Source organism: Daktulosphaira vitifoliae, unplaced genomic scaffold (genome assembly GCF_025091365.1).
Source record: "Daktulosphaira vitifoliae isolate Bord-2020 unplaced genomic scaffold, ASM2509136v1 Scaffold_1, whole genome shotgun sequence".
Lineage (NCBI taxonomy): Eukaryota > Metazoa > Arthropoda > Insecta > Hemiptera > Phylloxeridae > Daktulosphaira > Daktulosphaira vitifoliae.
The window spans coordinates 36,112,572-36,136,562 of NW_026099572.1; the positions used below are offsets into that span (position 1 = coordinate 36,112,572).

Genomic DNA, 23,991 nt, shown 5'->3' on the forward strand with positions numbered 1-23,991 from the left:
TTGCTTTTGTATATATATTTACTGAATGGATGTGGAATCATAAAAAGATGTTTTTGAATTTATATGTATATATGCAGTAGCGTATTTAGTTCTTTGGTGACCCTAAGCTAAAATAATTCTACCCCTACTCCTATTATTTAGTAACAAACAATATGTTTCTTACCTTTTTTTAAAATTTATTATTTTCTGATCAAAAAGTGTATGTATCAGACCTAATATTTTACTTAATTTATCATGACAATACTTATACAGTCATAGTCATATGGTAATAAATAATGAAAAAATTACAATATAACATCAAATGAACTGTAGTTAATTAACGTACAGATAAATGTTTGTAAAACATGGAATAATAAGTTTTTAAAATTAATATAAAATTAACACATTTTTCGTTGACTTATTGCATTGGCGTATTAAGAAAGGAGAGATTACTCCTAATTTTTTGTTCGAATATATTTATTTTGATTTTTAACCTGTATAACTTTTTAAAAAGGAATTAATTTTTTTTATAATATTGTGTATTTTCTGTCAATGAAAGTCATGAAAAAAAGGTTGAGGTACACAAACTCTCACTAAGAAAATCTAATTTGAATTTAGATTTTACACTTATTTTCTAAAAAATGTATAATTAGGTTATACAAGTGAAGGCTACAGTAATTAGATTACCGATTTACATTTAAGCTACATGAATTAAACTTATATTAAATATAAAGCTAAACTTATTTTCAACTTTTGTCAAGTAAAATGACTGAAAATTTGATCTAGTATAAATTGCATTTTTTTATTTATCAACCATTGTAAAGCAATATTTTTTAAATAAAAATATTATTTTATACTGACAGATATGATACTCAAAACTCATTTATAGAATGAATTATAAAAAAACGGAAGCACAGTAGTAGGGACAAAGCAGTTGAGAGAAGTAAAGATCAGTGAATTCATTCCCAAGATTTATTTTATGTATTAATTTTCGAGAAAATCTATTAGCAAATTTTATTTCAACATAAAAATAGATTTAGAAAAGTATAGTAAAAAATCTCTTAAAAAATGCTACCTAGGCTCCTTAAATACACCATTTATACACATATTTTTAATGACATAAATAAAAAATAAAATAAAACAATTCAAGACTAATTAACTTGTTCAAAGACAAGCAGAAATTAATTATAACTAAATTTTAATAACACAACTTTAATATTTTATAAATTTTGTTTTGTGCTATACTTCAAATGACTAAAAAAGCAATATGTAATTTTTGTGTTGTCTCTTCACTTATTAGCTTCGATGCGAAGCTGAGAAGGTATTAATTTTACCATGATGTGTTTTTTTTTTTTTTTTTTCTGTTACCACTTTTTCTCAGCTCTCACCGAACCAATTTCTTTCAATGATACGTCAAAAGATCACAAATTATATCTAGTCGAAGACATTACCCTCAAAAATTGAAAAAAATGCCCTCGTTCCCCGTAAATGGGGGAAACCTCCAAAAAAATTACAAATTTAAAAATCGCTAATTTTCGAAATTTTTTTTACTTAAAAGTGCCATAACTTTTTCAAAAATGAACATATCAATATAATTCTTTTTTATATAGATGTGTAATATTATTACCTTTCGTTTGGTATATTTTTTTCATAAATTTAACCCTTAACCTGCCCACAAGGGGGGATTTAAAATAACAACTTTTTCAAAAAAAATTAACTTTTTCAACTTAACTTTTGAAAATGTTCCGGAAGGTCTGACACTTTTATATATATCTTAAATTAAAGCTAATGTAATATGCTTTATCATGAAAAAAAAAAATTTCGGACTTTATCTTATCTTTACGGTGAAAATGGCTACCAAATGCTTTTTTTGTGTGAAAATTTTCGATTTTGTATTTTACATTTTTAACTTTATTATGCTATAACTTTTTGAAAAATGTATGGATCAGTACAATTTTTTCATGAGGAGTAGTATTTATATACATCTTTCATTTGACATACTGTTTTTTAAAATCCGACCATTTCCCTATATACGAGGGGGGTTCAAATCTAAAAAATGCATGTAGAAAGTAGAACTTTTTCAACTTAAATTTTGAAAGTGTTCCGGAAAGTCTGACACTTTTATATATATCTTAAATTAAAGGTAATGTAATATACTTTATTATGGTAAAAAAAAATTTCGGACTTTATTTTATCTTCACGGTGAAAATGGCTACCGAATGCTATTATTGTGTGAAAATTCTCGATTTTATTTTTTACATTTTTAACTTTATAATGCTATGACTTATTGAAAAGTATATGGATCAACATTATTTTTTTATGATAAATAATATTTTTTAATAATCCCTTTTTCATTCTACATACTTTATCTTAATTAGGATATTAATAATGAACTAGCAGATCATGTAGCTTTTGGAATAGTCCACCAATTTTTTAAAATTAAACAGTATCTAAAGATTTGCATCGAAGCGTTTTTTTTTNACTATCTAAAAATTTGAATCGAAGCGTTTTATTTTGATAGTGATTTTAATCACTGTCAGATATCATTATACTGATCCATCTATGTCACGTCACCACTGTGCCGCGACCCCCCTGTGCTGGGTTTTTATTTATTGATTTAATATACAAAAATTTTAGATTATTAAATAGTTAGATGGTTAAAAAAGGTACAAAATCATTAGTTGTTTTTTTTAAAAACAGTTGTTTTATTATATTTAATAATAGTCATTCATTCATATACAAGTTATGCCTGGAGTACACAAACACCTCCAACTTTTTTTATTTTTTCTTCAGCAACCTTGGAAAAGAATTTAGCTTTAACAATGACTGGTTGCTTGGGAAGATTGCCCTTGCCCAAAACTTTGTAATATCCCTAAAATAAAATTTTTAAACATAAAAACAAATTAAAAAATAATAGATTAAAAGATAAATAAATTTTCACTTAGAAGATTAAAATTCTAAGTATACTAATCAGATTAAAATTGTTTGCAACATAGAACTGTACTTCAGACCGCCTGTCGCTAAACATTGATTTCTCATCATATGGTTTTCTAACACATTAAAAGAAAAACAAATAATTAATTTACCTTACGAACAACATCAATGACAACTGCTTTTTCTTTGTTATTTTCATACTTTTGTCTAGTTTCTTCTGGAATTAAAGTATACAGTTGTTCTAAATTTATGGATGGACACCATTTTGAATTTCTTCTTAAATGATAGTTTCTCATACCCAGCTATAAAATGTAGCACAAAATTTAGCTTTAAGAATTTAAGACACTACAAATTCATATATAAAAATACCTTTCCAAAATAACCAGGATGGTATTTGTCAAAATTAATCCTATGATGGTGCATACCACCAGCATTACCTCTACCTCCTGGATGTTTCCTATGTTTTCCTAAAATTAAAATAGTGCAAATGAAAATTACATTAAATGTTACATGCAATTAATATAATGATATAATTTTATAATATTCAAAACCAATCAGATAGGTTTATTTAGCCACATAAAATTTACACTTCAGACCGCCTGTCGCTAAACACTTTTCATCACTTAAGGTTTTTGATGTTTGAACTAATAAACAAAATTTACTAAGATATATAAATATAAGTATCATTTATATTAAGTATTCACAAATTGATGAATATTGACAAAAATGATACAGAATTTTTTAGCACTAACTTTATAACTAAACTCTAAAATACAGTAATTTGGTTGATCAATTAGTGCATTTCTTGTACTGAATGATATAATATATTAACATAGAGTTTAGCTAACACTTACCTACACGACCATGTCCATGACTTACATGTCCTCTCAATTTCCTGGTCTTCTTTTTACTAGTAGTCTATAACAAAGAAATGAAATAAAATTTAAATACAATAAACAGTAATTCAATAAAATACAATATTTAAGTACAACCTAATATAATATTAAATAAGGACTTCAATTTAAAAAAATTAAATAAGATTAATGATGTTTCAACATTGTAATGAAGACTCATCTGCTTTATTTAAACATTATTTATACTTAATATCAAATTCGAGTGCATTGAATACATGTTAAAATAACATGGCAAGTAAACTTTAAGTTATTAAGAAATCAGCATCACATGGTTTATTTGTTCCCTTTTTTTAATAATAGTATATTTGAAAAATATTTAATGTGTAATATATTTTTTTAATATGATATTTTTAAAATTTTCTACAAAATCTTTAAATTGAACTTACCATGATTAACTATAAAATAAATGTTTAGAAAACGAACAATTAAGTATGAGCTAGAAGTAAAGATTTTCGTAAAGAAAACACGAAGGCAATAGAAACACATACTATTTTATTATATTTTAAGGTTAGCTATGTATCATAATACGGTATATTATATTCTCTTTGGAAGTTTTCAAGAAGGTAAAGCAGTTTGACCATCATAATAATATAAAATTAGTTATGATAATTTTTTTTTTTGAAGGCATAAGGTACAGATAAAGTTAATAAACATATAGTTTATTATTCATATCTGTGTACTGAAACGAATATCAGAAGCCTGTACTTAGAAATGAAATTTTACATCGAAGAGTTAATTTTTTGAACTTCATAACCAATATTCAATCTATTTTTTGTTAGTTTGTCTATCGGTAGTCATTGTCTCGACGTATATGCTCAAAACATAGGAAATTAAAACATTTTGTATCACTAGTAAGATTATAAAAATTACCTTTGCCATATCTCGGAGAAAAACTTATGAAAGGTTATGAAGCATTGGTTACTTTCATTTTGAATGTTATATTACATATTAGTTTTATTACACTTCGTTTAACATTTGAGCGGTTCATCCGTTCAACGCGTTCCACTTCCACTTCTTGAAATATCTTAATATTTGCTAATAGATGGTTTCTTTTTAATGACTATTATCAAGTAACGTAGTTGACAACTCTCTTGACAAAAATACTACACAAAGCATTTTCTTAGTTTCTGTCCCGTTCAAGTGTAAACTTCGACGTAGTTGTATTTTGTTACGAAAATATGAAAAGGCTGTTTAATCATTTGATTATACATAAACATGCATTACTGTGACACTTTCCTTTTTTCATTAATGCATTTTTGAAACATATTGCAATGTTTACCTAATCATTTAACTCACTAAGATTTCCAATGTACCATTTTCTAGTCGGTCCAGCCAAGTGAGTGTATTTGTCTGGCTATAGTTAATATATTGTGATTCATTGCTAATGTTTCGAGTGTAGACTACTCAGTTGAGGTTATATTTTAATTCAACTTTTTTTGATAAGGGAAGAGCAAATGTCCATTCTATCACCATTAAAAATTTAATGTATAGTTAAAGGATACAAAATTTCCGGGACTTTTTCAAAAGCTAAATTGAAGAAAATTGACTTTTGTAAAAAATTTCCTATTTTGAATCTGCTCCTATAAAGGATCAGGTTTTTAAAAAATTTATATCAAATTAAATAAAAATATCTAAGGTGTATATATATAAAAAATTATTTTGATTTGTTCATTTTTAAAAAAGTTTTTGCAAAATTAAAAAATGTAATTTTTTTTGTAGATTTCCCTATTTACAGGAAACGAGGGAAGTTTTTTTAATGTTTAAGGGCAATGGCTTCAATTAGATATGAGTTGTGATCTTTTGACGTATGGTTGAAAGAAATCTGTTCAGTGAGAGTTAAGAAAAAGTGGCGACAGACATAAAAAAAAAAAGAAAACGCATTACAGTTAAAAAATACTTTCTCAGTTTCGCATCAAAGCTTAAAAAAATTTTTTTGTGACTATTTTTTTTTTTGCTAAAAATTTATTTAAAAGTACAACTTTAATTTAATTATTTAAATAATTAGATTGTCGCATGGATTTCAGGAGGAGGTGCAGCCCTTTTCATCTCTTTGGTTTAACCATTGATTAAGCCAAATATAGATTAACTCCTTCTGTATACCCAGAATTATCAAAAAACATATTAAAGAAACTGTTTAAAGCGTTTTAACTATGTTTATACCAAGGTGTAATGTAAGGATTTTCCTCACTTATACGATTAAAAGTCTTAACTAGCTAACCTGTAGTCATTGCCATATTTCCTTCATATTTTATTTATACGACTATTCTATTTACATTATTTTTTTTTAAGGTTTTAATGAATGAATTATATATCAAAATTAATTAATCATGCTATCCAATAAACCTAGGAGTTATTTAAAAATGTTAACTTTTTTAATTTTTATACGAGTATAAATTAACCTTCCGGTAGGCGTCTCCTAGACCGATACGAGCGACCGCGCTTATCTCACAGATACCATTTGTTTGTAATAATTGTATATTATCCATATATAATAAGGTTAAATTACAATAAAAGTTTTACAAATTCAATAGAAATTATCAAAATATTATTTGTAACTACATTAAACTACCAATAATTTTTTTATTTTAAAAATTATAAAACTACTATAACACTAGGGGAAAAATGGGTATTAATTCTCGATAGTGGGGTGTTCGACTGAATTGACAATTTGTATAAAAAATTATATGAATTATTTACTTTATTGACGTAGACATTTGACTGCAGCTCCCCCCCTCCGAAATTAATACGATGACCGAAGTTTATTAAAATGCTAATATTTTTAAGAAGCATTTTTGTACTTGCTTTTATTTTCAATGTTAGTTAATTTCAGATGCCCAAAATTTTTTTCTTAATTACATAAGCAATTTTCTAAATTTCACTTTAAATTACAGTCTGCCTTATAGTAACATGATTAATTGGTTGTCAACCAATGGTCAAACATCTTGATTTTATTTACTGAACTTAATATAGGTACGGAGCTTGTGTTAACGAAGATACAGTATAATAATATATTTATTTATACAATAAGCATAAATACGTTACTATTATTTAATAAGGTAATTATTAATACAGGACATGTTACAAAATCTTCTAGAAACGAAAAGAGCATTCTAGAATTTCTGTTTGTTTACTTTTATGTCTCCTCACTTTGATAATAAAAAGTAATGATATGAAAGCAATTTGTGATAACTATAAAATTGTAGAATTTGCTCATGCTCCTTGATAGTAACGTAATTTTGAAATTTTAAATGTATTTTTATTAAATATAAACGATTAATTGATAATATTAAAAATAATAAGAATATTAGAAAATATATTTGTTATAGATTAAATCATTAATATTTTCATCTCAAAACTTAATATAAAAAAGTGTGTGCTTAAATTTTATAATCGTATGTACAAATAGGTAGTTATTTCTTATTTCTTTTATATGTATTTTATATTTTTCTTTTTGTTGAAAGGAAGATAATTTGAATTTTTTTATGAGTAGAAATGTTTAAACGGGGATTTATACCAGATAGTATGACTAACAATACAGCTACTCCTGGTGTCACACCACCAACTTTTAACATGCAATTCGGATCACAAAATGGATACTCATCTTTTACTCCAAATTATCAATTTCCATACACATTTTCATCTTCTACACCACCTATGTATAGTTGGGCTAATACCAATAGTTCAGAAGTAATGAAGTAAGTAAAATTTAAATCAAAGGATAAACATTAATTTTTAGTATTCTTTACGGTTTTAAACATTTTTTAAAACTTGTGAAGATTTACTTCATGTAAAACACAAGATAATATTTTAAATTTTACTATATTTTATTTTAAAATTTTAGATTTACTGGTTCTAGTAATCCACAACCATTAGATACAACATTATTTCACCAAAATAATTTTGGATCAATTCCTAAACGAAAAATGGAATTGGATGCAGAGTTAGTATTGTATTTAATCATATTATTATGTGTCCAAAAATATATTGTAATTTTAATGAGCTTTATCAATTTGGAAACAATTTAATAAAATTAATTTTTGTGTATTGGTCCATATTAAACAAGTTTGAAGCTTAAAATTTTCTTTGTTATTTTCTACATCTTTAGTTCTTAAATTAATCGAAAAATTTTAGGTTAATTACTGAAAATAAATTTAATCTATAAATAAATGATAAATACTTTAAATATTATAAGATATGTGTAAATTATAATTCTAATAAGATATTTAAAAATACAAATCCTTATATAATGATAGATTTATAATGTAAGTTTTTAAAATTGATTTTCTCATTTTAAATGTATAATATATAATGTCAATAATTTATAAATTATTTATAGTCTTCCTCAACCACCCAAAATGAGAATTACAGAAGAAAAAGTGTCTGCAAGTTTACGGGACATGCACATCAGTAACAATTTTGAGATTCATAATTATTGTCTTGGTAATAGCATAAGTAATATTGATGTAAGTTATCATATATTTTGTTTATTGTACATTATTTTACTGTAAAATTATTAATTGTGACAAATAAAATCAGTACACATGTTAATTTTCATCGAAAAATATCTTTAGAGTATATGACACAGAAAATGTACTGTCACAAAAACTAAATTTTTCAGGTGAAGGAAAATTTATTTTTTTTTAATTGTGTGGTTTTATAACGAGCATTAGTTTTTTTATGTTAAAATTTTTCTATCCAGAAATTTGATTACATTTTTTATCAAGTTATTAAAACTTTTTTTACTATCCAAAAAAAAACTAAAAATTGATTTTTGGGACATTCTTATGTTAACATCTCAATTATATTATAACTTTTCAGTTTTTTTGAAACTTTTAAAAATCCGCTTTATAATTATATTTTATGATGTATAGAATCATTATTAAAGATCTAGTTTCGAATATCTGGGACTCTCACTGAAAATGTAGCTTTCTAAATTCATATATAAATCTTTTTCACAGCAATTTAGAAATTAATCTGAATTACTTTTTAAATCTAAGTAATACATTTGTTAATTATATTTAATAACCAGTAATAATAATTAACAGGAACCAGAATGTATTGCCATGAAAAATACTGTATCAACTAATGAAGTTGAAGGAGAATCTCAGACTACATTAATTATGTGTGAGGAATTAAGAAAACTCAAAAATTTCGACTCAATTATACCTCAACCTTATCTTAATGTGTAATTATTTAAAAAATTGGAAAAAATGTTTCTAATTAATGACAATAAAATTTTGTATATGTTAGAGAAAGACCAAAAAATGCTGTTGCATTGTGGAAACCACAGTCTATTATAGAGTTTGTACGCTCTCTCAGAAACTTAGAAGAGCCAAAATCATCTGTTGTAATCACAGAAATTACTGATGAAGAGGAAGTTTTTCAAAATGAGGTTGTCATGGAAAGTGATGAGTAGGTTTAAAAAGAAAAAAACTTTTTACATTTCATATTGCTCACATTATTTTAATATGTATTTACCTAAATTAAATTAGATATAGTAATTATTTATAATTTAACTAAAGTATAAAAATGTTTATCATATTTGAGGTATAGCAGAGCAAAGTGATTAAAGTATCAAAATTTTTTTTTTTATGGAAATCATTAAAAATTATTTCATTCTCTTATGAGGAACCTTTAAGAACTTTATCTACCAGTATTCATTTCTAAAATTTACAAATAGTTATTGATGTTGAATATTTTTCACAGTATTAGCATGGGTACTAAGATTAATATGATCTAATAAAAATTTCTTTTGAATTTTTGGCTCTTAGAAGATTACTTTCATTTAATTAGTTAATTATTACTTTCATTTTTAACCAAACCTAATTATGTAAATAGCTAATTTATTGTGATATGTTCTAAATATATATGTAAATTTTGACAATGGCCTTTACTGCTGCAGTTACGTTATTAAAAGAAAAGAAAATTACTTTGTCCCTTATATTTATATCACATATTTCATTCAAATAACTATAAATATTATCTAAAATGACTTGATTGTAAAATAATGTAAAATATTCTTATAGGTAATTTATATTTATTAATTTCTTCAAATATTTCAAAAATTAATAAAAAAACATTTTTTTAATATCATAAATGCATTTATTTAATTGTCCGTTTAAATAATGTTTTGTACATAAAATATATAATAGTTTCATAATACTTCAATACAAATATAAATTTCTTTAGATGCATAGCAGATGAAATAGATGAAATGGAACTATGATATAGTGGCATGTGTTCAAAGTCATACCAGTTTTTTCATGGAAGGCGAGTCAATTTACTGTTAAAAATAAAAAATAAAATTAATTATTAAATAAATTAAGGTTTAATTTTATTTAAACAGGAGTAAGAAGAAAAAAATATTAATTTTGAAGTGTGATAATAATATAAAGTATAATCTTTTCTTATTTTAGATTTTAAGGTTTTTATAAAATAATTTTTGTAATGTATTGAAGTTTTGAATTTATATTCCTAATAAAATTAATATAATTTGTAATATACATGTAATATAGACATTTCAATAAATATTAAACTAAAATTAAATAAAAATATGTTTCAAGCTATATAGTGTTTAATTTAAAAAAATTAATTTTGGCACAAATAATGTGCGTGGAAAACATTTTTAGTTTAGAATTTATAGAAACAGATTTTATGGTAAATTTCATTATTAGCATATTTATTATTCATATTTTATTTTTGAATAAATGTAGGATAAAAATTAAATTAAACATTTTGAAAAAAAATAGTTGTATATAGAAGCTTAGGATATTCCTATTCTTCTAAGAAATTTCACATAAAACACTTCTAAAACTTGAAACTTCATTAAGAAAATTTTTTCTAATTTGTTAATGAGTATTAAAATTATTATATTTTACAAACAAAATATTATTTTAACTTTGAGTAATCATTCCATTATTTTCTATCTAAAACAAAATAATTTTTCAAACCTATGATGAATGGTTGATATTCAGATGAACTTAAAATTATTTTATTAAATATTAATTTTGAGACAAAGCATTGTAAAATAAAATATTTATGAATATATTAGCAGTTAAATACAACAGTATAATATTGAATAAGACTTAACACTATTGATTATACAGATTGCAACAGATTTAACTGATAACTTATACTTTTTTATCTACTTAAACAAACTCAGACTCTATTGTAATTTGATTATTAGTAATTTTTGTTTTCTTAATAAATTTTTTTTTTGGAAATTCTAATATAGCTGTCATAATGCTATTTTTTTGTTGTAAAATTTGTTAAAACTAGAATTTTTTTTATAATAATGTTTGGTCTACATTATGTATGAAAAATACAGTTACTTCTATTCTTTAGACTACTGTTTGATATTAGTGAAAAGGCATAAAAAAATTAAATCATATCTAATATAAAAAACTGCAGTAAAAGTGGAATTAAATAAAAGTATTTGGTATCAAAACTTTTCTTACTACTAACATATAGGGTTCAGTAGATAAGGAAAAGGGATTTTATTGTTCTCATTGTTTATAGCAATTGACCTGGTTCCTTACTTATTGTACAACCCACATAAAATGACAATATTGAAATCTCAAAAAAATAAAAATAATATATTTATGTATCAGTAAAAAATGACTAACAATTTGGATTGTAGTCTAAATCTGTAAAAATAGACTTAAAATAAAAGTGAAAGCAGACTAAAAGTTGTAAAAATTGTCAGTTAGATCTGTTCTACTCTGTAAAATGAAACTAGGAAATAGATAGTTGTATATTTTATTAATTAGTAATTTCCGCATAGATATAAAAACAAAAATAAAGAACAATTATTTGTTTAGAAATTTAGAATTAATCAGTTTCACATATTTACTAAATTTTCCATATAATAGATACTTCTTCATAATCCAAAATTCCATACTAGTTATTGAATAATTGTTCAGTTTATTGCTTAAATAATTTTGTTAAATAACTTCTAATAAAAATTGGAATTCATGCATTATTAAAAAATTTTTGTTAAATGATAATTTTCTTGCATGTATAGTACTCATACATAAATTTAAAAAATAAAATAAATATGGTTAACACACAATTAAGATAGCCATACACCAATTTAGTAATTTCAGGGAATTTTTTTCTTATTACTTACTGTTAAAATACTTAATAATGATTCTTATTACCATCCTGGTGTAGTGTTTGCAAGTCGCCGCATACGCCTAGAATAAATAAATATGAGCATTAGTAAAAAGTAAGACAGTTTTGAGTAACACTATAAAACAATATTTCTAGTGCATGCCTTGTATTCCTGTCTTGATCTCTTATCTTTTTCTCCATTTCAGCATCAGTTAATGTTTCCAAAAATGGACTCCATTGATCAGCATCTGATGGTGGTCTAAATGGAGTTTCTACTATTGATAAAGGTGCCTCACTAATAAAAAATAAAATAAATTAAAACACCATTATAATAACCTTCAATATTTAATTATGATATACCTAAAAGCATATGTTCGTTGGTGCCAGCTTAGTTGTCCACGTATAGAATATGCGATAGCAGTCACAAATTCTCCACCAAGACCAAGTTCAGCACATAGTTTCATCGCAAATTGTTCTGGTGAATTGTCTTTTTCACCCATATCCCATTCTACTTGGTCTACTAATGATGTGTTACCCACATGAATGTTAAGCTATAATTAATTTAATTAATTTTTTTAAGAATTGAAAACTAAATTATTCAGAAGGATTCAGTTTGATGAGTTAACAGATATAAATTATAGTTAGCTAATTTTTCTTTTAATGATTTAAAACTATTTGTTTCAAAACTTTATTTCATTTTCTTTAATGTTTCTATTTGAAGAAAATTTAATTTTAAAGTTCAACAGTAATTTCTTTAATACAAAAATTCATGACATAATTAAAAAGTTTTGAAAACTTCCTAAGAACTTAGGTAATTTGACTAATATGAGTTATATGATTATACAGAAGGATCATTAATTTATTGTTGACCACTAAATTTTTCCTATGATAATAATTTTGAGAATATTTTTTTGGTTTTATTTATTATTCAATTTATTAATGATTAAATATTTTTTATATCCACCCTTTATCTCTTATAAGGATATCAAATTTTCATTAATATGTTGTAAAATCTATTTAAATAAAATAATTTTTTTTCAGAAATTAGTTAATTAAATTAAATACTAAAAAAATGTAAATGAAATATGCTTTAATATAGGGCTGATTATATTTCCATGAATAAAAAGAATACCAGTATGCGATTTGACATTATTTATAATTACCAGGCATTGTAAGTACTGTAATACTGACTTTTGCAGTATTTGCAATATTAATAAAATTAATAAAAATTCAGAATTAAAGGTATTTATTGAGTTTTGGTAAATACTTATTTTTAAAATTTTAATATTCTAATAAGTTGATTACACTTATTTTTAGAATAGTATTTAATAATTTTAATTAGTTAAATAACACGTAACTTTTTGGATAATTAAATTTAAATATGGGATTTTTTAATATTGTGCTTTCATTGAAAATTGGCAAAAATATAATAAAATAATTTAATTTGATGATCATAAAACTATATCAAATTAACAGTAGTTACAGGTAAACATGATAATTTATCAATAAAATTATAACTATCAATAATAAACAATAATTACCAAATAAAAGAAAGTAATTTTCTATAAATATTAAAATTATCAGTATATTAAATAAAATTGTATTGAAGTTAATACAAATACCTATAAATTTAAAATACCAAGAGCTCTATCATTATATGTTAGTTCATTCAAAATTGGATCAAGATGTTCCACAATAAAATTCAAATGATTATTGTCTCTCTCCTTTGTTCTATCTAATTATTATTTTACTTATAAATAGTTTTAATTTTGTTACTTAAATTACATGTTCTTTTGAACTTTTCAAAATGAACTTCATTTATACAACTTCAATTTAGTTCATGATATTTGTTTAGAAACTATAATTCTTACCTTTATAATAACTCGCTGATCATGTTGTTCATCTAAAATATTATCATTCTGAAAAGCTTCTATTTGCTGACGTATAGATTGTGCTATAGCAGGAACAAAAGGTAATGGATTTAAATCCAAGTCATCACAAAGCACTTCAGCAAACTGCTCTGGAGTTATTAACGACTCTACAAGTATTATTTTTAGTATTTAATATATATTTGATAAAAAAAAAAATTTTTTTGAGTACCATTTTTGTTCCATGTAAATGTATCTCTTAATTTTTGTCCTTCAATTTCCATATCAAGTCTAATTGGAACTAATAGTTCTGTTAAGTTGGCATTTTCATGAATATTTGCTGGATCATTGTCATCATAACTATTGAAATACAAAATATTGAAATATGGTTGAACATCAAAATAAATAATAAATTATATGCATAAAAATAATTACCATAAAGGAAATGTTCTAATTTTCTTTTGAATAATTCTATTTCGGTTAATAGGTGTAGCTTGTGGAACAGCATCTAAATGAGAACTATTTGGTAAAGATGGAACCCAAGGTGTAGATTTTTTGCCTTTAGCTTCTCTATAAAAAAAATTATCTAATTAACTTATATTAATTAATTATCTTAATAATTAACTTATAAATTTATGAATATTAAGTAAATAAAATGCATGTTTAGTTATAGTAATTTAATTACAAATTTTAAACATATATTTTTACCTAGCTATTAATGGTTCAGTTGATGTAACTGATACAGCTTTATATCGTTCATCATTACCATCTATAATGTCTTCAACTTCTGAAGCTCTTAATAATGAAACACTAGAAGCCAGACAGTGAGCACTCAATCCTACATAAAATAAATTAATTTTATTATAAATGGAAAATTTTGTTTGCCATAGTTTAATGAGTTACCAAGATCCATTAATCGCTTTCTTTCATCATTAGTTATCGTTCTTCTGAACATACCAGGATAGCGTTTGTACAAAGACCCCCGAAAGAGCCGCAGGTAATTACCAACCTATAATAAAATTTTATTTATATTATTTCTATATTTCTCAGATAAGCCGATAAATATTATATACCTCTGATCCAATACAATAGTATTCGCCATTTTCTTCCACCTGAAAACTAATTGGTTTATCTCCATATGTTCTAATAGCCATGATTTACAAAATAATATTACTAATAGATGTAAATAACATTAAATTAAAAAAGAAAATTATTGAAAAATACAAAAATAAAATGGATGTTAATAATTTTTATGTCTAGATTATAACTTCAATATTAATTCTTTGAAATAATAAAATGATAAACCACCACTTCTATGACTAAAGTTTAGAATTTATTTAAGTCACTTTTTGTTTAGATTTAACAAGAAATAAGAAAGCTAACATAAAAAGTCGCTTTATGTTCGATATTTTATTGATTATTTTAATTCCTAATAAAATTGTTATGAATTGTTACTGTTTACTGTTTAAAGAATTGATAATAAGAAACCATGGTAATGGTTAACTGTAGAATATTACATTGGTATCACACACTTAAGTCCCCTATCAAATAGTTCCCCAAAATTAAAAATGATGAATTTGCAAGGACATTTGAAAAGTTTGAAAATAGTTGGTTAACGTATTTGAAAAATCTAAATGCCGTTATTATATTTAATAGGTACTTAAATCTAGAAAATCATTTGTGCAGATTTAAGTGAGTATAATTTTTGTCTATTAACTTAAAAAATAGGTATTCATAATAATTAATATTTTTTTTTCTTTTATGGTTTATTGTCAAGAAAATCTAGTTGGCTACAGAAAAAATGAACTGTAAAAAATTAGTAAAATTAATATGGAAGTAATTTTTCATAGAGACTATTGTACATAATATATTATTATGTCTATAAAGTAATACCTCAGTACAGAGGTGTCGTGGAGCGTATACGCGGGTATACGACGTATACCCACTGTTAGTTTTCTTACTAGTGCATATACGTATTTATAAAATAGTTAAAGAGTATAGACTAAAGAATAAAATAAAAAGTAATACGTGGGTATCGAATATAGGTATGTTTGTCATAAAACACAAATTTTGAATAACTCTTATCAGTTTGTTTAATCTCTACAGTCATACCACATATAAACATATGTCTGAAGTTATAAACACACAAATATGGCTCGAGACTATTATCATTTTAAAAATAGAATGTAAATGTAAAACAAAATACTGTCAAAGTGTATAAATCAATATCAATAAAATAAATAGGATAATGTTTATCATTTCACGACAATTTTATTGACATTTGACAAAATTTAAATCATAGACCAGAAATTAACGATATAGCACATACTAAGTTAAAACTGAAAGTTATTGGGTTAACCTATAGCTGTTGAAATTGGTAATTTGTATTTTTCCGTAATAAACCGTTTACCAACCAATCTAGTATTTAATATATGACCTATAATGAATTAAGATAGTGCTAACATGTACCCATTCACGTTTATTTCATTTATGTTTTAACGATTTGAAAACAATGATTGTAAGATTATTTTATTACTGCATAAAGTTTATTGTTTATTTACAAAAAATATAACAGTATCTAATAATACACTTATCGATTATATGACTATGAAATTTAATTTATGTAAGAACTTAGAAGTGTCAGTAAAAATATTCGAGTAATAGTTTGGAAGTTGGAAGGAGCAAGGCCGTATCTGGGAGGGTTAGGAGTTTTAGTTGCATTATGTAATAATTAGAAAATACATATTTTTAACACAGTTAAAACATCACAATATTTGTATTCCGTCCCCCAAAACTATGTTATAGTTAAGGCCTTTGAAAAGTAGTGTGGGGGTGAAATTCCCCACGTTTCCTCATTTAGGTTTTTAACTTATCTATTGATCAAATTACGACTATATCACTGTTGATAATGTATAAAATTAAAAGTTCAACAAAATAATTGTGAAATATTGTATGTAGAAAATATAAAGTGCAATGGGGGGTGTGTGGGGCGGAGCCCCCCACGTTATTATCAATTCATAATATAGGCGTATACCCATAAACATTTTTAGGACTACACCACTGCCTCAGTATCATATGATGTATAGATCATAATATAATACCATCTTTATAATGGTGGTTGCTAAACTATGGCGAATATTTTCAAAAATATTATGTTACATATAGATTTTATTAATCAATAAGTTATAGTATCCTACATTTTTAAAATTATTGCTTAATTATCTTTATGACTTCAAAATTGTATCAACTCCAGCTTTTTCAATGGCTTACAAATAAGATAATTAACATACTAAGAAAATAACTGACTGCCGGCCGGTAACTTTGTACCATTATTTTATAAGTTATTAATATATTTATAAATATTTAGTAGGAGTAGCATAGTTTAAAAAGTATCTTTTGAAAATAATCAAACCTGCGCTTTATTTACTACAATTATTACAAAGTATACAGGCCCTTACTGTTCAGGTTTACAAAAAAATTAGAACGGATAAAAAATAGGGATGATATTTAAAAAATAATTCTTCTTTTCCAAAGTGATTAACAAAAAAGAGTTTTTAATTCATAAGACATGTTTAAAAAAAATTAAATTTTATTTATTACTTTTCAAGATATTACGTGTGACATTAAAATCAATACAAATTATTATAATTAATACATTTCCTTTCTCGTTATTATTGTTAAATCAATTATTTTTTTAGGCGTCTCTGAGCATTAGTGCAAGCAGAAAATGATTTTTTTTCGCCATATTTTCATAAAATTACTATAAAAAAAAAATCATCAAAATAACTGGAAGGCTGAAGTATACCTAGATTCAACATTGTTTTGATAATAATTCATAGACAAATATTTTTAATGTCTTATTGTAGTTTCCCAATAAAATCGTGCAAATTGTAAAATTTTAGTTGTTAAAATAAAACTAGATGGCGACACAAATAATTCAATATTACAGTACATATCCTACACGTAAGACAAAAATAAGAGCACTGTATAACAATAATTAAAACAACACTTTTAACTATAGCTTAAATCCTTTTAACAACTAAAATAGGCGTTTTTAAACATTTTGTAGTGTCAAATCATATTTCTACAAATTCATACTTTCAGATTTATCTGAAAAGATAAAATTGAAGGTTTTATAACCCTTCAATTTTTTAAAATGACCTCAATTCAGATATTTTATTTATTGAAATTATTGGAACTCAAAATAAGTTTCCAAGCCAATTGGTCATTTTTAGAAAAAATATATATTCTTACACTCTTAATAAAAATCTAAATGTATATACATAATTTGTATGCAATATATGTTGTTGAAGTTTTTAACGCATTTATGCTAGAAAACTCTTGAATTGTTAATTAAAAAAAAATATATTATTCATTTAACAAAAAATTTATTTTGATCATTCGTATAAATTTATAATTTATTGTTATTACCGGAGGGTTTTTTTAAGTGTAATCTTAAGGGGTATAGTCTTGAACGGAGCAAAAATGTTGTTCCAAATCAATTTCACCTATCAGATTTCTCATTTAATTTACACAAATAAATACTTTTATGAGTAGTTTAATCAATTTTAAATATAAGGATTGTACTATATTTAAAAAGTTGCTATGCATTTCTTACAAAACGGCTCATTTTGTTTTTTATCAGAAAATTAATTGTAATATCCGATTGCAGCCCGCACCGACTAGATTTTGGTTTTTTGTGATTTTGTATTTAGAAATTTTTATTAAGAAATTGGATTAATTATAAATAGCTTTGTTGTAAAAACCAAACATATTTTTATGTACGTTCTCTTTAAATTTTCTCAGAACAAAAACTAAAAATTTGCTCCATTTTAGATCACGTTAAAAGCATATTATTAATTATTTATTTTTATTAATAAATAAACAAACAAATATTTTTTTTAATTATTAATTCTTTTAAAATTTTTAAATAATCACTTTTTTGTAGCTTTTCGTACAAAGAATTTTGATGAGTCGATAACAACTTTAGGTTAATTACATAATATATTAAGTTATAATAAGGTGTTCAGTAAGTAAGGAAACGTGTTTCTATTGTTCGCATTGTTTGTAACAATTTTCCTTACTTAATGAACCTCTGTATATTTTACTCGATTATTGAGAAGCATTTTAATTTATAGAGTGGGTATGAAGCGGATAGGTTAGCTCGTATATATTTATACGTGTACTCCGCCCGTTCTATATACTGAATATATGTATTAAAATGCTTATAACTGAATAACTCTTCATCCTAAAATTGTTATCAACCCATCAAATTTTTTTTTTAAAAACCTCTTAAAAATGGTTATTTTTAAAAATTTTTAAATAAAAATAATTAATTTTTAGTTTTTTTATCACTAAAAATAAATAATAAAAAATATTATTTCATGTAATCAAAAATCAATACAATGTATTTTGTTAAAAATTGAAAAAAAATCTTTTAAATAAAAATAATGAATTGCATGTGAAACAATTAAAATATTTTTAATAGGGCCTTAATTTTTAATTTGTACCCTGGAATTTTAAAGGTATGCTAATAATTATTTTTGTACTCGGGGTCAAATTTTGAAGTCACATCATTGATCATAAATATGAATTTAAAAATTTAATATTAATTTTATAAACTTATATCTACAATTTTAATACATTAAATATTTTATGTATATTTAAACTGATTCTATTCGTACAATTTAGAAAGTATGTTAATTTATAAAAAATGTATGTATTGGAGGTACTAAGATAACATTTGAAATACAATTTAAAAGGCAGTGTCAAGTTTAATTTCTTTATTCTCTAAAAAGTATTTTTAAAGTAATATTAGTTTATGTTAATGTTTTTTCTTATTATGTACATGTGATGTACAAAGGTAATTCTTGGTGGTTTTTGGTGTGGAAGTTTGTTAATTACATACTTATGATTACTTAAATTAGAACTGCAAGTCTTGTTTTTAACTACCAGATTTATTCAAATAAAATTACATAATTTTAGAGGGCAAAATACTTTTTTATAGGTTTCAGTCTATTTCTACCTCTGCTTCCTAAAATTTAGAAAATAATAAATTGATTTATTTTGAAATGCATGTTTCAAGTGAAGCGACAAATGACGTTGAGATGGGGTTTAGAGATAAATAAATGAGAAATATAATTAAGTTACAAAGGTTTTTAGGGATAAAGTTTTTTTTTTTTAAATATTTGAGATAACAATACAGTAACACACAAAATATATGTGGATATTTACATGTACGCTCAGCGGGCGCCGCTCGACGGTGGGGGTGAGTAATTGGCCGAAAAACGTTTCCGGGTTAATAGCGTTGTGGACGCTCAACGGGTGGCCAACAGTTTGTACTATAAACGTGCGTATGTGTAAGTGTACAAGAACTTTAAAAACCCATTCAGGAGGCATGTGCGTTCAACTACTACGTGGTGCCCTACGGCCGCGATATGCTTGTTTGTCGTGGGCGTCGAGGCTGCCGTTGTTTTGTATACATGGATGATAACGCACTGCAACAGATGCGTTCGCAGCTTGACGTCTCCGCTTCTGATGTTTCGCCAACTGTCGATCAGTACAATAGCTAGCCCCCCACACTTTACTCACCTATGTTTAAAACTATGGAATGATGTGTAAAAATACAATTTTTTGAGGACAAATATACTCAGCTTGTGATATCTCAAACTAAGCATTTATTTATTTCCAAGGTATTCAAAAGTCTCGTTCAATAAACATTAAATGATGGGTCTAGTACAACCTGACAGGTCTATTCTTAGAAATTTATAGTTGGGACACTATATTGAAATACTTAAGTTTTATTTTTATATTTTGGATAAGAATATGATTAAATAATATAAAAATAAAATCTATTCTTATGTTAAAATATGTATAAAAATCATATCTATTCAAAAATAGCAAAACATAATTTTCTGAAAAATCGAACAAGGTTGATGCACTGAATTCTTCATATGATTAAACTTACAAGTTTATAAAATTAATTTTAAAAAGTACATGCAAGTTTTGATGTATACGTTATGACCTTATAATTAGACTTTCAAGCTTAAAATTTAAAGGTCTCTGCCTTTTTCGTTCTTACATAGCACAAAAATAAAGGTTCATCTCATCAAATTTTGGACATCTAGCCCTGAAATGTCTAAACTCGGGCTTGACTAAAGTGATTTTTAAGAATGTAGGTTGGTTTTATTTTGGAAGACCTACATGTTATCTATAAAATGTAATACTTTTAGAAGTCCTTAATTTTGATAAAACTTGTTTGAATTTGAATTATTGTAGAAAAACCGATCTGCTATAATTTTTGTCAACTATTTTTCATATTGTTCTTTACTTATATCATATTAAAAGATAGATAGACACTGTGTATATGAGCTATACATCAGCGGGAGGTTGTGTAATAATAAATAACAAAAAATACTTACTTTGCATTATCCATTGATATGCCGTTTGTTGTTGTATCTAGGAATGAACCCTTTTCAAACTGCCCCTTTCAACCGTCTATAACTATATTTCATTATTTTGCATGTACCATGTGAATTTTGTATTGTATTTAACTAACACTGTTCAGTGGTGGCGACAGCAAAGTAAGGCCGCATTAACATAACGCTGTAGGTGGTATTTATCGGCAATAATTTTATTTTTGAAAAAAAAAAACGAACATTCAATAACCACTTAAATTACATTAAAATAAATTAAATAAAAAAGGCTCTCTTTTATATGTTACTATAGGTTATGTTCGGAATTTTGTTACTGTCCATAGTTCTCAACTTAAAATATTTAACCTACACTTTTTATACCTCTTTGGATTGGTAAAGTCAAGAAAATGTTATAATCAGTGATAACATGATAAAAACTTTTTTAATTTGAGAAGAAATACTTTCTTAAGTGCAAAAATCACATCTGACTACTTAAAGGAAGTTGATTTTCTCTAAGTACTCCCTATTTACAATCTTGCTTGATGATTTCAATTGGTTGTTCGAAATCTATTTATTAGAATAACTAGATTAAGAATTGTATGTATTTAATCAAGAACCTTAAGTGTTATAGATTTTCCTTGTATTTTTATTTTATTCGCGTAAAAAAGGTAGAAATTATTGTCCTAAAACAATTTTTTGGAAAATTCATTATTAATCTATTGATCTATTGCTAATCTCTTAAAAAAAGGTAATTCAATAAAAAGTATTCTTTCTTTTATAAATATTTAATAGTATACATATTTAACATATAATATATATTACATAAATGTGTTAAAATATACATTTATAACATGTACAATTAAATACGTAGATGTAATTTGAACTTTTTCCCTTTTTGAAGATATTTTTATACTAAATTATTTTCTTTAAGTAATCACTACTTGAGCTAGTAATAATTGTTTAAATTAAAAACTGCAAATTAGTACATAAAATATCGAATTCAAGGGCATAGAATTAATATTGCGATAATTCGATTATTATTATACTTGAACCAATACGCAAAATGTTTTAGAATATTTATGCTTGTAATAGATATATCTACTACTATGAATATTATAATATTCATAGTTATAATATTTCCATTTAGATTATTTAGATTTATCATTTAGATAATAAAAACTGAAGTAGTTCAAACAAACCACGAGTGATCTTAAAAAGAGTGCTGACAAATTTGAGCTTGTAACTTTGAAGGAAAAATTATAGTATTTTTTTTGAAGTCTTTAGGCGTTTTGAATATAAATACACATTTATTATTTCTTACCAACCGCCATTTCCAAGTTTTTTATGTAATCATAATTATACGTTTGTTTGATAATTATTTTCCATGCTTCCATTTTTCTCGCCGCGTGCATCCATGGATACTTCATGAATTATTTTGACGCGTGTAATATCCTTAAATGGGGAGTGGAAGAAAGGGTTGGAAAGTATAAACGAAATGTCCGAGAAAAGAAGCAAAATAAAGTGAAGGTCCTTAGGCATCCAATATCCAAGCTCGGGAATCCACAAGAAGACGGTATGCATACACGAATCTCTTGTGAAAAAAGGAGTCGGCCAAGTTTAATTACACGTTCTCGCTGTGGCGTTATCAGTGTATACCTATATGATACGCAGAGGCAAAGAGTCACAAGACGACGAATGCAAGATCGGCGCCTCCTCTTTTATACCTCACCATTCGTCTTGTGTTAGCATATATACTTAATTGTAAGAGAGAAAAACACAAAACAAAATTTCACGGTTAAGCACGTATATAACATAATAACAGTCTACTGTATGTATGGGGGGCGTTAACATGTATAAAATATACATTATTATATATGCATATATAGTAATACGATGTGGTCGCCCTTCATCTGTTCGCCGGTATGCTGTGTATGTGTTCTGACTGTAAAGCACCTGTCTGCCTTATGACTACAGAGAAACGGAGCTAGAGATAGAAAGAACGAGGATTGGACGACCTGTTAATTACGATTATAGTAGTGGATTCAAACGTTGTTATTACCATTATAATTATTACTATTATTATACCAAAGAGTACCCACGAGGAAGGCGTGACTAAACCGCGAAACCGCTTAGCACGAATACGCTACCTTAAACGTTATAGCGTATAGTGTGCTTCTTTTTTTGTTGCAGTGGCAGTGATGGGGTAAACAATTTTCTGACCGTCACTATTGTCTGAAGTATACACAAAAACCCCCCATTTAATGATTAGAGTAAATTTATTTAGTTTTATATACTTAAGATTTTTAATTGGCAAAACATGATGAAATTATGGAAGGAAAAAACAATTTGCTAACTAAAAACAATCGATAAATTAAAATGTCTTGTTTATTTTAATAAGAGTTCCATTTGACATAAGTTTTTTAACTTTTTTGTTTGTGTGTGTTAACTGTTTCACGAATTAAAATACTACCAATACTTGCATGGAATCCCATTGAGAAATTAAAAATTAGCGATGTATCTGTTTGGTAAAAGATGATATTTTTAATAAAATCATTAATTATGTGACATAATTATATTTCAATTATACGCGTGGGAACTGTGGATAAAACAGAGTTAGCCTTTAAAAATAATTTCTATATAATTTCGAATTTTACGCACATTGTTTATTATAATAAAACATATGAACAATAAATAACATATTATAATAGCGTAATTATATGAACGAGTCAAAATAGATGATAAAAAAGGTAGATAAGTTTAAAAATAAAT

At 25.1% G+C, this 23,991-nt stretch overlaps 3 protein-coding genes across 8 annotated transcripts; 1 reads left to right on the plus strand and 2 right to left on the minus strand.

Moving 5' to 3' along the window:
* Positions 1–2,660: 2,660 nt before the first annotated feature.
* LOC126894373 (60S ribosomal protein L27a) lies at positions 2,661–4,721 on the minus strand. 2 transcript variants are annotated; one of them, XM_050665341.1, is made up of 5 exons: positions 4,698–4,721; positions 3,768–3,831; positions 3,283–3,380; positions 3,066–3,215; positions 2,661–2,851 (listed from the first exon to the last, which is right to left on the minus strand). In XM_050665341.1, exons 1-5 carry the CDS (start codon positions 4,704–4,706, stop codon positions 2,723–2,725), a joined length of 450 nt encoding a protein of 149 aa, XP_050521298.1. In that variant the 5' UTR covers positions 4,707–4,721; the 3' UTR covers positions 2,661–2,722. The 2 variants fall into 2 exon arrangements, with proteins under 2 accessions (XP_050521298.1, XP_050521306.1); XM_050665349.1 differs by lacking the exon at positions 4,698–4,721 and adding an exon at positions 4,214–4,350.
* A 108-nt stretch (positions 4,722–4,829) lies between these two features.
* LOC126894313 (uncharacterized) lies at positions 4,830–10,166 on the plus strand. Of its 4 annotated transcripts, none has more exons than XM_050665243.1 (7): positions 4,830–5,163; positions 7,318–7,522; positions 7,669–7,767; positions 8,164–8,290; positions 8,873–9,012; positions 9,078–9,239; positions 10,017–10,166. In XM_050665243.1, the coding sequence occupies exons 2-7, from the start codon at positions 7,320–7,322 to the stop codon at positions 10,051–10,053; spliced, it is 768 nt and encodes a 255-aa protein (XP_050521200.1). In that variant the 5' UTR covers positions 4,830–5,163; positions 7,318–7,319; the 3' UTR covers positions 10,054–10,166. The 4 variants fall into 4 exon arrangements, with proteins under 4 accessions (XP_050521200.1, XP_050521191.1, XP_050521209.1 ...); XM_050665234.1 differs by lacking the exon at positions 4,830–5,163 and adding an exon at positions 7,035–7,233; XM_050665252.1 differs by lacking the exon at positions 4,830–5,163 and adding an exon at positions 7,035–7,219 and having other exon boundaries at positions 7,289–7,522.
* LOC126894269 (SWI/SNF-related matrix-associated actin-dependent regulator of chromatin subfamily B member 1) lies at positions 9,962–15,199 on the minus strand. Of its 2 annotated transcripts, none has more exons than XM_050665167.1 (10): positions 14,881–15,198; positions 14,711–14,816; positions 14,516–14,645; positions 14,243–14,377; positions 14,040–14,167; positions 13,811–13,977; positions 12,300–12,490; positions 12,103–12,234; positions 11,956–12,022; positions 9,962–10,110 (listed from the first exon to the last, which is right to left on the minus strand). In XM_050665167.1, exons 1-9 carry the CDS (start codon positions 14,959–14,961, stop codon positions 11,983–11,985), a joined length of 1,110 nt encoding a protein of 369 aa, XP_050521124.1. In that variant the 5' UTR covers positions 14,962–15,198; the 3' UTR covers positions 9,962–10,110; positions 11,956–11,982. The 2 variants fall into 2 exon arrangements, with proteins under 2 accessions (XP_050521124.1, XP_050521113.1); XM_050665156.1 differs by having other exon boundaries at positions 9,964–10,110; positions 11,987–12,022; positions 14,881–15,199.
* Between the last annotated feature and the right edge of the window lie 8,792 nt (positions 15,200–23,991).

Excerpts from the sequence above, each read along its gene's own strand:
- LOC126894373 (XM_050665341.1), bottom strand. Across the intron at positions 3,216-3,282 it reads ATCCTGGTTATTTTGGAAAG|CTGGGTATGAGAAACTATCA; the intron begins GTATTTTTATAT and ends TACATTTTATAG. Across the intron at positions 2,852-3,065 it reads TCATTGATGTTGTTCGTAAG|GGATATTACAAAGTTTTGGG; the intron begins GTAAATTAATTA and ends ATTTTATTTTAG.
- LOC126894313 (XM_050665243.1), top strand. The coding sequence starts at position 7,320 with ATGTTTAAACGGGGATTTATACCAGATAGTATGACTAACAATACAGCT. Across the intron at positions 7,768-8,163 it reads AAAATGGAATTGGATGCAGA|TCTTCCTCAACCACCCAAAA; the intron begins GTTAGTATTGTA and ends AATTATTTATAG. Across the intron at positions 9,013-9,077 it reads CCTCAACCTTATCTTAATGT|AGAAAGACCAAAAAATGCTG; the intron begins GTAATTATTTAA and ends TGTATATGTTAG.
- LOC126894269 (XM_050665156.1), bottom strand. The coding sequence starts at position 14,961 with ATGGCTATTAGAACATATGGAGATAAACCAATTAGTTTTCAGGTGGAA. Across the intron at positions 14,378-14,515 it reads ACTGAACCATTAATAGCTAG|AGAAGCTAAAGGCAAAAAAT; the intron begins GTAAAAATATAT and ends TTTTTTTTATAG. Across the intron at positions 12,235-12,299 it reads CAACGAACATATGCTTTTAG|TGAGGCACCTTTATCAATAG; the intron begins GTATATCATAAT and ends ATTTTTTATTAG.